Source organism: Oxyura jamaicensis, chromosome 2 (assembly GCF_011077185.1).
Source record: "Oxyura jamaicensis isolate SHBP4307 breed ruddy duck chromosome 2, BPBGC_Ojam_1.0, whole genome shotgun sequence".
NCBI lineage: Eukaryota > Metazoa > Chordata > Aves > Anseriformes > Anatidae > Oxyura > Oxyura jamaicensis.
This window is the reverse complement of record NC_048894.1, coordinates 43,960,538-43,976,771: the sequence shown is the minus strand read 5'-3', so window position 1 is coordinate 43,976,771 and position 16,234 is coordinate 43,960,538. Positions and strand designations below refer to the sequence as shown.

The following is a 16,234-nucleotide window of genomic DNA, read 5'->3' as shown; positions in this document are numbered from 1 at the left end:
ACAAAAGCTTAAAACAACTTCTACTTTTTAAGGAAAAAAAAAAAAAAAAAGAGTTCAAATTTTAAGAAATACCATGAATGTCATGTCAGCTAAGGACATAACAGGTATTTTGCTAGAGATCTCTTTAAAAGAAACAGAGATCTAGAGTTTAATTTCTTATTTTACTCATTTTTTTAGAATAAAAATAATTGTCCTTCCACCTAATTTTAATGTATTTTAATTCAAGAGATTATTTAAACTAACAACCACAAATTATTTTTGCTTTTATTTATTCTCAGTTCCTCATTGCAGTCAAACTTAATCATTCTCCTGTCCTCAGGAAACTCTCAGTAGGACCACTACAAAGAACAACACTTTTTTAACATGAAGGAAAAGAAGGGGAACAGAAAATTCTCCAGCAACATCTGCATGAGGGAGCAATCAATTTATTTTAAAAACAGTTACTCATTTATAAGGAGGGAAAGAATTGTTCTACGTTACTCTGTTATGATTCTGCAACTGTGCAAGAGCAGATGAAAGTTGGAAGCCATAATTGTAAGAAAATATAAACTTAACAATGACTATATATACCCATATATATTTAGGAAAACAATTCTAAAACTTCGTCCTATTTCAATATATCCTTTATTTTCCTAGGTGCATCAGTGCTCTTAGATGTTCTTGGAACTCACCTGTCTCAAAAGTTTCATATCAACCAGCACAAAAGCAATGTAGAAGAGGGATGCAAAACAATTTAAGAAGTTGAACTGCAAATAAAAATATTTGTTATTACTACACAAGCAGAAATTCATGTCCTGAGGAAAAAAACACAAAATATCATCTAAAAGTTACTTTGACTAAATAGCTTCCATGTAAATACAAACTGTCCATTAAAATAAATTTCTTTACTATTTTTAAAATTTAGGTCAGAAAAAATAATTTTCAGTATTCAGATCCTATTCAGATTTTCATTAGATAAGCTTAATGCTTTCCTAAAGCATGGCATACAAAGATAAATACATTTAAATTATGAAATGTGAACATTAGAAATACCTGCCATCTTCTATCTAACTTTTGTAATCTGGCACTTTCTCACAGGTAATGCTATGGAAGCAACACATTGATCTTACTTTAGGCTGATGACTTTTCCCAAAAAATATAAAAAAATACGTGTCACATGACATCTCTCTAAATATGTAATCTGTTCCTCAATAAATGTTAATTAAGCTTTATGTTTAACCACTTCAAGAAGTTTTATGACCAAGAAAAATATTCCCTACTTCTAAAATGAGAAATAAGTCACAGTATTGTACCTGAAAAATCATAATCAAGTGCTGAAGTAGAATAAAACTTTTCTCCAGATTTACAGTCCAGTTCCTTAAAATGAATATTGCCTTTGGTTATGTACATAATCTGCTCCTATGCAGTTTATAGTATATGCATACACACACACAAAAGCAATTTGTTCAGAGCCATGAAGTAAATATATTAGTCTATACTTATAAGCTGTATGCAAGCAGAATGACAGACGTATACAACCAGTCTCCTCTGACTGGCTGGCTGAATGTTAGTAGAGATGGAACTTAATGCACGAACTTTTTAAAATGCTGTTTACCATAAAATCTTGTAAAAAAATATAAAATATAGTTCCCACTTGAAGCCAGAACTACGTCAATTATGACACACTTATGTATCCAGTATCCTAATAAACAATCAATCAATATAAATAAAAACCCAACTCTCCACTACAAAACAAAACATCTAGGACAGTCTCCAGGTTACTCTAAACACAATAGGAATCTTCAGATTTACTCAGATATTTATGCAAATATTTGGCATTGAACAAAACCGTAGGTCAGGCTGGGAATGCTAGGGAAGTGCTAATACAAAAAAAAATAATAATAATTCTCTTCTTAAATAACTCCTGGTAATATCTACTTACCACTAGAACCTTCAGAACTAAGTGATTCTGATACGAAGACTCCAGCCTGTGATTTTCTAAAAACATTAGCAAAATTATTCGTTAGTAAACAGCAGAGGCACATGCCATATACTAGTTACTGTTATACAAAAAGTAAACAGGTACTTTTTCCTCCATGTAGAAATTATTTAAGTAATAGTATAAGGGGAACAGTTTCTCCAAAGCTTTATCAGGAAAACAATTTATATTGTACCAGTTCCTCACTCAACTTATCAAGCCAAGCTGATGCACAATGTTGACTTACATATATTTGGTTACAACTCCAATGTTTTTTCCTACTGCAAAGGTTTTACCTTTTGCAACATCCTTCTTTCTCAGTAGAGCTGTTTTGTAACAGAAAAAACATTCATTATTCTTAACACTTAACAAAATGTACCTAGTTAGTGACTTTTCTTTGGCTGAAATAAAATTCAAAACTAATTGGAGTACATTATGAAAAATAACAATACTGAATCTGATTTAAAACCTGTAAAAGCTCACAGAAATACCCCTCTCCATCACCAGGGACTTTAGATTAGACCCTAAGCTCTAAAGCAAGTATAAAGTACATAAATTTCAATGGATGCATTATTAATTCTAAAACTAAGATTTTTCACTTCATTCAGCATAATCTGACAGAAGCTGATGGTAGCGGAAAGGTGGTTAAGTGGGAAGGAAAGGGAAGTGAATGGGAGATTTTCCATTTCTTTTTGTTATTTTGTCAGATAATACCTTTGCAGTCCTGGATAAGCAGTAACTAAATGAGGAGGCAACACATTAGCAGATGTCTCAACATAACTAATTGAGAGACTGTCACCTATGGACCTTTTTCAGGACAGAACAGCTGGAATGAAGTTGGGCCTGACAAATGGAAGGTGCACTCAAGGGACTGAACGGGATTTTTACTTTAGCTTTCACTTAATTATCAGTTCTCATGACAAATGGGTGTAAAAGGTGTGCTTAAAAACACCCTGGACTTTCAACTCCACGTCAGCTGTTCTACAAACATTTATTCCGTAGCAGCTGTGACACAATGCACAGACCCTGCAACTTCTCTGGTCACCAGCTCCCATGCCCAGATTGTTACCTATGCCTCAGCTGCTTAAATGAGATCTTAGCTGAAAATATGCCAGGTGAAAGTGGAGGTAGGGCGGCCGCAGCAGTTCTTCACCCTATTCAATCTCTTGTTAGAGTGTCCAGAGGAAAATATTTTGATAGAGACATAAAATTTCAACCTCTATTTTTATATATATGTATATAAATTTAATTTAGTACATATAAATAATATATGCAAACATTCTCTTCAGACAATTTAATTGGTGTTTTTAGATTTTGTTCTATTATGTTAGTGCCTCTGTCCTCTGCACAGATACATCAGGTTGTGGATTGAAGATGCCAGGACAGTTCCTCCTGCCATCTGCCTCTGAGCTCCTGTCCTGACAATCTCATCTCTTCCCTTTTGCCAGCACTATGGCTAATATAGCCAAAGAAAAAGCTAAATGAGAGAGGGGGGACTTCTGCACCAAAGTCAGAGAGAAGCTGAAGAGGAAGGCAGGGTCATTCCTTTTGATGGCAAGCAAATTAAACCAAACATGAAACTGCAGTCTCATAACATTCTAAATAAATTTAAGAATTTAAAACGGCCATCTCTCTTAACAGTTGCAAGTAAGCTGTAACAGTAAAGTCCTAAACATTTGGGATCTTAATTTCCAATGCAAAAGAAAGAATATAAACAACTTTCTTACCCCACGATGTTAAGAATTCAGCAGCATACCGATAGATACGGTTCATAATTTCAATCACGACAGCATATATGATACTGGGCACATACAGCATCAAGCTGCTAAAGTTGGACTTATTCTCCTCATGATAATCCAGAGCCCACTGTTCCAAGTTAAAGTAAATCATCATCACGTATAGTGAGAAGTAGAGGCAAAGGCACACAAATGGTACGGACACGAGATAAATCCGTAACTGTCTCTTAATACTTGAGTACACTGGTTCCTCTCTCCCAGTGACAGGATTGATACCCAGAACACCGTGGAAACCTGGTCTTGGCTCTTCAAACTGTCGTTTCATCAGCAGTGTCCCCCAGCGGTACGTCATCACGGCACAAATCCGTTTCCAAACTTCCAGGATCACAGTGGACCAGAGCAGATTGAACGTGGCAAACATCACATACTTGTCATAGTCTTCCCACGCAAACACGTAGTAAGGGATCCCAATGACAGCCATGGGAATCAACGCAAATGTGAAGTACTCTAAGAAGCCAAAGTAGAGTGCAATGGTCTCACCAAAGTAGCAGCGTATCTCATCTGCAGAGAAAAATGAATCAATTAAGACTCTTTACATACATGTCAGTACAATATAAAACCTGACTTTACATGAATTCCTTGGCCCAAGTTTCAGTTTTCTAAATAATACAATGAACATTATGGTTTTTTTGTTCCTCCTCCTCCCACATCCCAAAGACTTAGAACGTTATTTGTTTTATATAAACACACACATATCTAAATATACACATGTAGCTACAGATATTCAGACAGTAAGGAAGTCGGATATCTCAATACCTACAATATCAACACCGGTTATCCAGAGGAAAAGAAACACTCATATTCTTAAAACCAGAATCTATAAATGAATGGCCAGGATGGCACAGAAGTGGCCACACTTGGTATTAGAAATTACGTGACACCTGACTTCTGAAGCTTCTTACTGGTATATGCAGGCCTGAGAACCAAATTTGTTTCAATCTGCTCAGCATCAAAAGAACCAGTTGTGCTTTGCCAGCCCGCAAGGAACTAAAGGAATAGATAGAAAGGCATATTGAAATCTTAAACACATCAGAAGGTGCAACCAGGCTGAGACATTCCCTTCAGCAGACAACTGATAAATGAAATGCACAATTGTTGTTCTCACTGAGGTTGTCTGCTCAAGTGTTCTAAAAGTGTGGAAAGTGTGGTAGTAATGGATATATATCATGACAGGTGCATTACCTCCAAGGAAAACAGAGCTTACTGCTAACAAAAAAATGGAGGAGTATTATCTACCATAATTTAGAAATGGCATCCCATAATAATATACAGATATGCCTAGCAAACCAAGTTTAGAAAGCTGAAATCTGTTTTATCTCTGCCTCCTTGGAAGACCAGACCCTTTATGTTTCTATGCTGCTGCTATGTTCTCACCAGCATAATAAAAGAGCCATGACATCATGGCCTCTGAATTGACACTGTTCGTGCACTCTCCATAAAAGACTAGTACATCAGAAGCTCACATGCAATGGCAGAATATTCTTACAGCATACAGTTTACAGAAAACTGCAGCGGAAATTTATAGCTTACCATCAGATAAGCTTCTGAAAGCCAGAGGGAAAGGCAAACATACAAAATCCAAATCACCACTCCAAAATTCCTCTCAAACAAAAAATTATTATCAAATGAGCTCACGTGTAGGCTGTTAGCATAATTTCAGACTCAAAATGCCCAACATGAAAGGGATGCCTAAACTAGTACATATATAACCATATTCCATATAGTTCATGGGATTTACTTTTAAATTGTGTGTGTATTTAATGTCAGTCAAGAAGAACCTGTCCTGTATAAACAAGAGACAAGCACAGAAGAAAACCCTCTAACACCATAGCCCAGAGACAGGCATTGTCGAGATAGATCCTTAACTTTCTGTAGCTCAGGAAAGAATCTCAAGGAACTGCCAGACCAAGAGATTAATAAATATTTTCATTTTGAATTTATTCAGTGTATAAAATATGCTGAAGTGAATCTGGCAAGCAACAGCACACAGTCTTCATACTTGACAATGAATTTAAATCAAACAATTGTAAACACACTTTTGACATCCCTACAGATCAAAACAGTTTCAGGTATCTCAGGCATTGAGGAGCTTTCCTGCCAAGAGTCAGTTTGAGAAAACAGTTTTGGGTTGGTCCGTTATTGCTTTGAGATGGGTAGGGAGATTCTCTCGCATGCAGACTGCTGCTAAGATGGAAGCTTACTGACACTGAACCTGCAGACACCAAGCCACTAATTTCACAAGTCGTGAACTGCTTCAGGGAGCTACTCAGGGAATGCTGAAAGAGGAAAAAACCTGCCCAATGAGTAAAAGAGCAATGGGCCAGTTTCAAACTTAAAGCTATGAGATATGATCCCCATGCCTTTGAACTGCCTGCTCCCTCTCCTCCCCTCCGGCTTGAAAAGTATGACCAAAGGCCTATATGGCACATAACTCCTGCAGCCAGAAGTAATAAAGTCATTAAGAATCAAGAGACAGCAACCTGCACATCCTCTCAGGCTCCAACTTCACTCCAGAAAAGTTGCAATGCTAGTCATTATAGAAAAAGATTATCCTACAGCCATCTTTGAATCAAGGAGAATTTGATGAAGAGACATCAACTGTGCATGTCAGCAAGTCCAAAAATGTACATGGCTCCTTACCCAGAACCTAAGTGCCTTGTTGGTTCCAACATCAGTAACAGCAAGTTGAGGTAAAACGAGGACTTCAGTTTACAGTGGCCCACAAGGCAACTTGGGCAGAAAGGCAATGGAAGAGGTGAACTGTAGCAAGTAAATGGGGAGGTGACAAGGCATAAACTGACAGGGAAACAACTGACTTCTTGGTATCATGCTTACTTTTCACACAGGAGTATCTACAGAGGCTAAATGCTGGAATAGAAGTTGATAAGGACCTTTGGTATTCTCACACTAGCTGAGGAGAAAATTACTCTGAAAGAAACCTTGCACTTCATTTGTAGCAGAGTAGGCATTCACATACCTAAAGGTTGATAACCAATTTTGACTTGGCCATACCACGTGTGCCGGAGCTTTTTCAACTCTTCTCTATCATGCAGCGGGAAAATCTGAACTAGAATACCATTGGTCAACAATCTTCTTACTAGAAGGAAAAAGAAGTTCTGGTATTCTTTCCAAAGACAACAAAATTAACATGAACAAATGGGTTACGTTATGTGCTTACGAAGCCTAGAGTTCCTTTGAAATAAATCTAACATTCGAACTAAGTAAAATACACCTCCATGTTAGATGACAATAATCTGTAATAGAGTGCATGCATTCTAACTATTCCTACAAAGACTGTGCTGTCCACTGGAAGAGAAAGAGTAATCCACCAGTTTGCAGTTACTACCAGTTGCTGCTTGAACAACAAGAAGCATTGCAGGTCGGAACTGAAATACCATGAGTAGCTTGTGCAGAAAAGGTCTAGCTGCTGCATTTGAGCAACAAAAAGCATAACAAGTCAAATAAAAATATGAAAATAAGAGAAAGTCTAAGAAGCCACTTTAGTTTTATGGGAAAGATACAAAAAATGTTTTTGAATGATCAATTTATACTAATTAATAAATTACAACACACCTCCATTGCAAACAAACCACTTATTTTACAATTTTTTATTTAATTTCTGTTATGGAGAGCAATCTATTTGTGTTGGTAAACCATTAGCAAACTGCTCAGGAAATTACAAATAAGCAAATAACTGAGAAATATTGAAAGGAATATAATTTTTCTTTTGGATGGATGCACTGGAAGTTATGCATTAGTTCTTCCCTTTTCTCATAGACATCCACTTGATATAAGCAGAAAAACACATTAGCTATATAAAAAATTACCAGTGTAAATTCATCTGGCATATATGTTTAGTTACATTTCTTGAACCACTGATACTTATTTATTCATGAATGGCAACACGCTTATTTTGATGACATCTTGTGGCCTTCCCATACAGCTTCTGTTACAAATAGTTTGATGGTGGTTTTTGTTTGTTTTTTAAAGGCAAATATTTTGGGTACTAATTATAAAAAATATGGATGACATCAATGTATGTTAAAATTTATCCAACTGAAAAGAACATAAGGCCAGAATCTCAGTCTCATAGCAAGACTCTGGTCAGAATGGCCCTCTGGAAGTCATCTGGTCCAACCTCTTGCTCAAAGCAGATTCAGCTTAAATCAGATTGCTCAGGAGCTTGTCCATTTAAGATCCAAACACCTCCCAGAAAAAAATTTCCACAACCTCTCTAAAATTCTCCAGTATTTGATTACCCTCATTATAAAGAACATTTTCCTAATATATATTTGGAATTTCTCTTGTTACACTGGACATTCATTGCTCCTTGTTCCACCACTGTGGAACTCTGAAAAAAAACAAAGTTAATTAACATAAGTGTGATTTAATGCCTTGCAGATTTCTTTTAATTGCAGGAAAAGTAAGCTTTTTCTGCTATGAACAGGGCCCTAAGTCAAGACGTCAAGTTACAGACAAGCTACCTTACTTACCAATTGATTTTCCTGGATAGAGCTTTGCCTGAGGATATCCAGGGATCATTTTTTCATCTTTAGCTCTCAAATTTTCAAGTTCATGTTTAATGATATACTGACATTCTGACATTGTAAGGAAATTCTGATTGTCATCTAAACAAAAAGGATGGTGGTAAGAAATTGTGCAGCACAGTACGACAACCATGGCAACAAGTGGTTATCAAAAGTGATCAGAACCAGAAAAAAAAAAATCCATATATATTATATGACAATTACAGTCAAATGACATATTTTAGCAAAACCTATGCTTTTTAAAATAAACATCTTAAGAATAAATTTTCTCTAACTGGCACACACTGGCCACTGCATTTTTGACTACCCAAGTGAACGAAGAAAACAAGTTACTTCTCAAGGCTTTATAATTTCACTGAAGCAAAGTCACAAAAATAATACTGCAGAAATTATTCAACACTTCAGCCTTCTTGATTGTAGTGTTGAATAAACAGGCAACAAACAAACAAATCAAATTCAAAAAAAAAAACTATTTTTTCAGACACATGCAAGTACCTTTATATTGAAGATGTGCTGAAACAGACACATGACGTATTAGCAAGACTAACCTGGAATTCCAGTGCTTAACTGGAGAACAAAATGAGTTCTGCCACTACCGCACTGGGTAAGGGTTAAACACCTTGCAGGCAGCACATTTGAAGGAAAATGTTACCATGCTGGTGCATCCTCAAATTAAAAGAGGAAAAGTAACGATTTTTTTCACTAATCATGCTGCAATTCCATTGAATGACTCTATAGTGTTATTCAATTATGTTTGATATGTAAATATACTAAAACAAAATATTTCTACTTTCTCCAGCCAGGTATAATACAATAAACATCAAAACTGGCTCACAAGTGTTAATAAGAGATTAAGTGGCAATGTTAACATATACCATAGATTGTTAATTCTGCACTCAAGTTAATCAACTATTTTTTCTTACTTTCCGCAGAAATTTTTAATACTAAATCAGAAACTGTTTGGAATACACAAAAATATAAAGTAAGAAATAAACAAAGAGAAGCCACAAGAAAGGACAAAAAAATAATAATTTCACTAATGCTGTGAATTTCATTCTTCTAATTTCTGTTTACTGCTACCATTACAAGGAATAGAAAGACCATTAAAGATTTAACAATGTAATTGATTATAATCTTTAGCCACAGCTTTGTAATGATACTAGATGCCTTAAAACTCTTACCTGCAAAATCTTTGAAAGTTTTCCTACTGCTGTATGTAAAAGCTCTCATTGAGTTATCATTACATTCCTTTACCAATCCCACAGTTTCAGCTCCCAGCAACAGCCTTAGGTGGGAAGCTCCAACCAGATAAATATTTTCATCTCCATTTTCTGTGACCAATGGTTTAATCAGAAGCTGTGCACCTTTAAAGTAAAGGATGGCAAAATAAGGAAAAGAGCACAAAAATTATGTCTAAAAACCCAAGTATTGTAGCATGTATCATACTGGACCTAGTCATCAGGAGCACTGAAGCTGTATCTTTTCAAACAAATGAAGAATGAAGCATGCAAATGGTGCTCAGAATGTTGCAGGTCAACCTCTGCTTTAGCACTGTTTCTGTGAAGTGCTCACGGACAATGAATTTGAAGAATGAGGACAGTTTGGATCTATACCTGTACAGCTCACGTCACATAAGCAAACAGTGCTTCTACAAACAGTCCCACTCATTATATGGAGACTAGACTTTTGAAATAGACACATCCCTCACTTACCTAACAGAGGCCTGAAAGCAGGTTTGTAGCCACACATCCAATAGCCACAGAAAGTTTACTGCCCGTAAGATATAAACTACAACAGTCATAAACAATCCCTTTATAACAAAAAAAAATAATAATAATAAAGTCTAAGGTATTACAAACAAATTAACCTAACTTTAATTCCTGGAAGCATATTGGAACAAGTAATGAAATATTCTAAGAACCTACAACCTAGCAAAAAGATAATTAAAAGCCAACATAAATTTATCAAGACTAAATTGCTTCCTGCTAACTTAATTTAACTCTACAACATGGTGCCAAAGGCTGGTGGACAGGATAGTAGATGGGATGCATCTTCATTTTGGTGAGGTTCACCGCTTTCTCATAATCAACATGAGAAACACGCTGTAGAAGATGAATATAAAAACTGATTAAAAAAATACATTACAAGAGGTTACCAGTGTTTCACCACCAAAATGGAAGGCTTCTAAACTTCAACAGGCATGTCACCTTAAATCAATACTCTATTCTTAAATCAAATTAAGCAACTTCAAAAATGCAAAAGGGAGTGGGATAGGCTAAACAGTAATTATTTATATCACAAGTTACCTGAAAATTAATTTTCTGTTTGTCTTAACATTATGACAGCCAATCCATTGCAAATTGTTCTACAAGACCATGTTGTACTCACCTCCATTTGCCTTTTTGTCCACAATTCTTTTAGTGAACCATTCTATGGTTTCCTCTTTGGTGCCTTTTGCAAGCTCAATTACTACCAGAGGCCTGAAGTTTGTGTCAAGAGTATCCAAGGAAGACCAGCTTTCCTTCATCTTTTAAGAACTTGCTGAGTACAAAAACAAAACAAAAATGCCATTATTAAAAATATACGGTTTGGTATCAGCCTATAGAATGCAAAACTTTACCATAGTGAGATGCAGGTGTCTGCACTTAGCAGAGTGGCAGGTGCCCATTTCTGTGGACCTACTAAAAATAGTACTACGGGGCATTTGAGTAACTCTCGGATTGTCACTTGGGGAGATACTGCCAGTCCTTGGTGGCACGTATGTCTCACTCGCCAAGCAAGAAAACTTTTTGCTGTGTATAGCAAAGTATTGGTGGTGAGAAAGAAAAGAAATAAACAAAAGCAAAGTAATTAGGAAGAGCTATCATTAAAAACTACACCTTGCAACTTCCTACAGCAGAGAACACCAGCCAAACAGCTACCTAACGTAAGCTTCTCCTGCTACGAATGCAAACACGTTATACATTTACAGAGGGAACTTCTCAGTCAAGCTTGTGAAGCCTTAACCAAGTATTCCAAGGAAACTTCCAACACCTTCAGTAGGTGGGGACATCTACCATTCAGACAGACAGATTATGCCCAGAGCAATTAAATGACTTGAAAGCTCTAAGACAACTGTTCTGTGACAAAGTCCAGCTGTAAAGTGCTAGGCTCCAGCACAGCTTTATGTGTGAATAATCTAAATCATCGAACTGAACAATTATGTTGACTGTGCAATTTTTATAGAAACAATTCTACAGTGATAGTTACACAATGCTTCATAAAGCAACAGAGAAGTGTTGAAATAAAAAGACAAATATGGTATATAACCTACTGCATTTAAGGGGGGGGGGCACCACAAACCAACAAGAACAAAACCAAACTACCACAACCTGAATTTACTGAATTTAAAACAAAGTGAAAAGTTGTGCTTTTTTTCTGCTATTAATTTCACTGAAGAAAGGATTTTACCTTTTCTGATCAAGCAGTTTTCTCTCTCCTGTTCCAAGAGTGAAATTGAGTAATTTCCAAGTGTGTTCCCCAAAGTACAGATCTTGGCTTTTACAATTCAGCTTTATTTGTGTGATCCACAGAGAAATCATGATCCCCAGTATTTAATCAAGTATTTCACATAATTTACTACAGATTATAGAATCATAGAATGATTTGGGTTGGAAGAGACCTTAAAGATCATCCAGTTCCAACCCCCTGCCATAGGCAAGGACGCCACCCACTAGATCCAGGGCCTCATCCAGCCTGGCCTTGAACACCTCCAGGGATGGAGCATCCACAGCTTCACTGGGCAGCCTGTGCCAGTGCCTCACCACCTTCTGAGGGAAGAATTTCCTCCTAAACTCTAATCTCCCCTCTTTTAGTTTAAATCCATTCCCCATTGTCCTGTCCTTATCAGACTGAGCAAAGTGTCTCTCTCCATCTTTTTATAAGCCCCCTTTAAGTACCGAAAAGCCGCAATGATGTCACCCCAGAGCCTTCTCTTTAGGCTGAACATCCCCAGCTCTCTCAGCCCTTCTTCATAGCAGAGGTGCTCCAGCCCTCTGATCATCTTAGTGGCCCTCCTCTGGACCCACTCTAACAGGTCCCTGTCTTCCTTGGGCTAGAGGCCCCAGACCCGGACACAGCACTCCAAGTGGGGCCTCACAAGGGCAGATCAGAGGGGCACAATCCCCTCCCTCACCCTGCTGGCCACCCCTCTGTTGATGCAGCCCAGGACACGGTTGGCCTTCAGGGCTCCAAGTGGGCACTGCTGGCTCATATTGAGCTTTTCATCAGAACCCGTTTTTCACCAGAACCCCCAAGTCCTTCCCTGCAGGGCTGCTCTCAGTGAGTTCTTCTCCCAGTCTGTCCTCATGTCTGGGATTGCCCCGACCTAGGTACAGTACCTTGCACTTGGACTTACTGAACCTCATTAGGGTCATGTGGCCCAATTCTCAAGCTAGTCCAATCCCTTTGGATGGCATCTCTTCATTCTCATGTCTCGACTGCACCACTCAGCTTGGTGTCATCTGCAAACTTGCTGAGGGTGCACTTGATTCCAGTGTCTATGTCATTGATAAAGATATTAAACAGTACTGGTCCCAGGGCAGACCCCTGAGGGACAGCACTCGTCACCAGCCTCCACCTGGCCATAGAGCCATTGACTACCACTCTTGGTACAGCCTTCAAGCCAGCTCCTTATCCACTGAATGGTCTGCCCATCCAATCCATCCCTCTCCAATTTGGAGATCAGGATGTCATGTGGGACCATGTCAAGGTTTTACAGATGTCCATGTAGATGTCATTGGTTGGTCTTCCCTTGTCAACTGATGCAGTCACTCCATTCTAAAAGGCCACCAGATTGGTCAGGCATGATTTACCCTTGGTGAAGCCATGCCAGCTGTCTTGGATCACCTCTGTGCCTTGCATGTGCACTGACATTGCTTCCGGGAGGATCTGTTCCATGATCTTGCCAGGCATAGAGGGGAGGCTCACCGGTCTGTAGTTCCCTGGGTCCTCCTTTCTACCCTTTATAGAAATGGGAGTCATGTTTCCCTTTTCCAGACACCAGGGACTTCGCCTGACTGCCAGGACTTTTCAAATGTGATGGAGAGAGGCCTGGCAACTACATTAGCCAATTTCGTCAGGACCCCGGGACGCATGTCATCAGGCCCCACAGCCTTGTACTTGTTTTGTTTCATCAGGTGGTCTTGAACCTGCTCTTTACTTAGTGTGTGGGACTTGGCTCCCCAGCCTCCATCTACAGGTTCAGGGACATGAAGGACTTAGGAAGCCTGACTGGCAGTGAAAACTGAGACAATGTGGTTGAGTACCTCAGCCTTATCCTCGTCTGTGGCTACCAGCTCACCCTTCTCATCCATCAGAGGGGGAACACTCTCCCTGGCCTTTCTTTTCTGAGCAATGTACCACATATAGTGATACTATAATGTAATATAGTGACACTGTAAGCTTTTGCATACCATAATAAACCTGTCTATTCACTTCTGACTGACAAAAAAAGCTTTTGTGACCTGTTTTAATGGGGCTTCCACTTAGTTTCACCTTCTAGCTCTTATATACAGAATCCTGCAGCATTCAGATTTTCAGCTCTGAACCCATGCATGCAGGTATTTAATGGAAATACGCTAGACTTTTAAAAACATTTTAGATGCACATCTGTACAAGTGGGATGAGTCAGAGACTGGACAGCATAATCGGTGATAACGCACTGCAACTGTGATGGCAGTGATTCACTACATTTTGAGTCATTCCGCCTTGCAGCATCACTTCCCATAATCAATTTTATATATGATGTCTGCTACGTTGTGCACGCTGTACTTCCTCACTGGGCATCAGTGTGCTTGGTGCACTGAGAAACTACGGCATGCCGCCCGTTATTTTTAGCTTTCCCACTACTGATGCCCGAAAGGCGGCCGAAGCCCTCTTCCACGACTCTTTGGGGTTTCAGCACCAGGTCGCAGCCAGCTGGATCCAGGCTGACCGCAGCTCGGTGGGATGCACCTCGGCCTCCTCCCACGCAGCAGAACCCACCGGAGAGCCGCGACCACGGGTGGCAGCGGTGTGGGGGCACCATTTGGGGGCAGCTCGTGGACAGCCTGCATGGCTCCTCCAGCCCTGCTTCGGAACTGCATAGCTGGGAAGGAGCTGCCGCACGGTGACTCACTGACCTTCCCTTCCCTTCCCTTCCCTTCCCTTCCCTTCCCTTCCCTTCCCTTCCCTTCCCTTCCCTTCCCTTCCCTTCCCCTCCCTTCCCCTCCCTTCCCTTCCCTTCCCTTCCCTTCTTCCCCTCCCCTCCCCTCCCTTCCCCCCGGAGCCACCCTGCCCGTGCCCCCCGCGGCCTGGCCGCTCCGTGCGGGCGGTGGGCGGGCAGGGGGAGGCTCCTCCCCCGCGGCGGCGGAGCAGGCAGCGAGCCCTCCGCCTCCCCGGTCCCCGCCGGGCGGCCCCGGCAGCCGCCCCCTCCCCACTCACCGCCGGCTGCCGGCGCCACATCCGCGGGGCGGGGCGGGGCGGGACGCCCTCCCCCGAGCCGTGGCCACGCCCCCTCTCCTCCGCCCCCTGCTCCCGCCCACCGCTGCCTCTCCTCCTCCTCCTCCCATTGGCCGGGGACGGCTCAGGGAGCAGGCGCGGGAGGGCTGAGGGGGGGCTCTGAGGGCGGTGGCCGTTAACGGGCGGTGCCGGGTGTCGCCTGTCTGAAAGCGGCGTGCTCCCCTCGTAGTGTTTGTGGTGCTGGTTTCGTTTGCGAACAGCATAGTCTGCAGCCAAGAGTATAGAATCATGCGCTCACAGAATCGTTAAGGTTGGAAAAGACCTCCAAGATCACCTGGTCCAACCGCCCCCCTGCCACCCATGTCACCCGCCAAACCATGTCCCCAAGCACCACGTCCAACCTTCCCTTGAACGCCCCCAGGGACGGTGACTCCACCACTTCCCTGGGCAACCCGTCCCAGTGCCTGGCTGCTCTTTCTGAGAAGAAACGTCTCCTCATTTCCAACCTGAACCTCCCCTGGCGCAACTTGCGGCCAATCCCTCTAGTCCTATCTGTAGTTACCTGTGAGAAGAGGCCAACTCCCACATGACTGCATTTTGATTCTAAGACTGTTGTAGAATGTAGTTCCTTTCCAAGATTCGTAGCAGAGAACAAAGCGCACAACAGGGACAGTTGAATAGGTTGGCAGACAGCAGCTCACTGTCCTGCAGGGCTTGCCAAGGCCATTTAAATACAGCTCTCTGGATATTTTTTATTGTTATTTTGGATAATACTAAGGCCTTTTGATGTTTCTTGCAAATTAGATATACCTGCAGATTTGTACAGTATGTACAGATCTGGAATGACTCCAGAAATGGTCTCCCAGAGTCCAGAAAGCACTGCCCTCAAGTTGTTTGCCTTTGTGGCGTATGCCAAGTAGGCACACTCCATTGCCTAACCCCAGCTGCTGCTGAGCTACCAAGGGTACATTCATAATGGCTTATCAGGTAAAATTAGACCTAGACAAACCAGCTGCCCCAGGCAACTTCATGTAGGCTTATCCGCAAGAATAGGATTGCAGGAAAAAGCCCCTGGCTTTAGAGTTCCTTTAGAGCCAGCATATAGACCCAGCACAGAATATAACAGCTGCCAGAGGATAAGCTGTATGCTGCCTCTAGCATCTGGCTATTATTTCACACACACTTTTCAGCATATTTGGAAATATATTGACATTTAAATTTTGTAAATTTTACAATGAAAAGTATGGTTCATACTCTGTAGCCAGATTGAAATGTCTCTGGTACTGAGGCTTTCTATTACTTACAGCCCTAGAAGCAAGGCACCTCAGAAAAATTGAGATAGTGTGCATACTTGAAATCCAGGCACTACACACCACATCGGGCAGTAACAGACACAATTTGTATCAGCTAGTTTGGGCAGGATGTATTTAGTCAGACTTTTAAACCATGTCTCG

The 16,234-nt window shown here is 40.6% G+C and overlaps 1 protein-coding gene across 2 annotated transcripts in view; it reads right to left on the bottom strand.

Moving 5' to 3' along the window:
• The window catches only part of ANO10 (anoctamin 10), a 117,236-nt gene extending 102,367 nt beyond the window's left edge, over window positions 1-14,869 (bottom strand). For both annotated transcript variants that reach the window (XM_035318039.1, XM_035318038.1), the window contains exons 1-8: window positions 14,763-14,869; window positions 10,689-10,841; window positions 9,482-9,664; window positions 8,247-8,381; window positions 6,731-6,850; window positions 3,685-4,254; window positions 1,922-1,977; window positions 672-746 (exon numbers count right to left, since the gene is read on the bottom strand). In XM_035318039.1, coding sequence (XP_035173930.1) covers window positions 672-746; window positions 1,922-1,977; window positions 3,685-4,254; window positions 6,731-6,850; window positions 8,247-8,381; window positions 9,482-9,664; window positions 10,689-10,827 — 1,278 coding nt within the window. In that variant the 5' untranslated portion in view covers window positions 10,828-10,841; window positions 14,763-14,869. The remainder of the gene's footprint in view (window positions 1-671; window positions 747-1,921; window positions 1,978-3,684; window positions 4,255-6,730; window positions 6,851-8,246; window positions 8,382-9,481; window positions 9,665-10,688; window positions 10,842-14,762) is intronic.
• Between the last annotated feature and the right edge of the window lie 1,365 nt (window positions 14,870-16,234).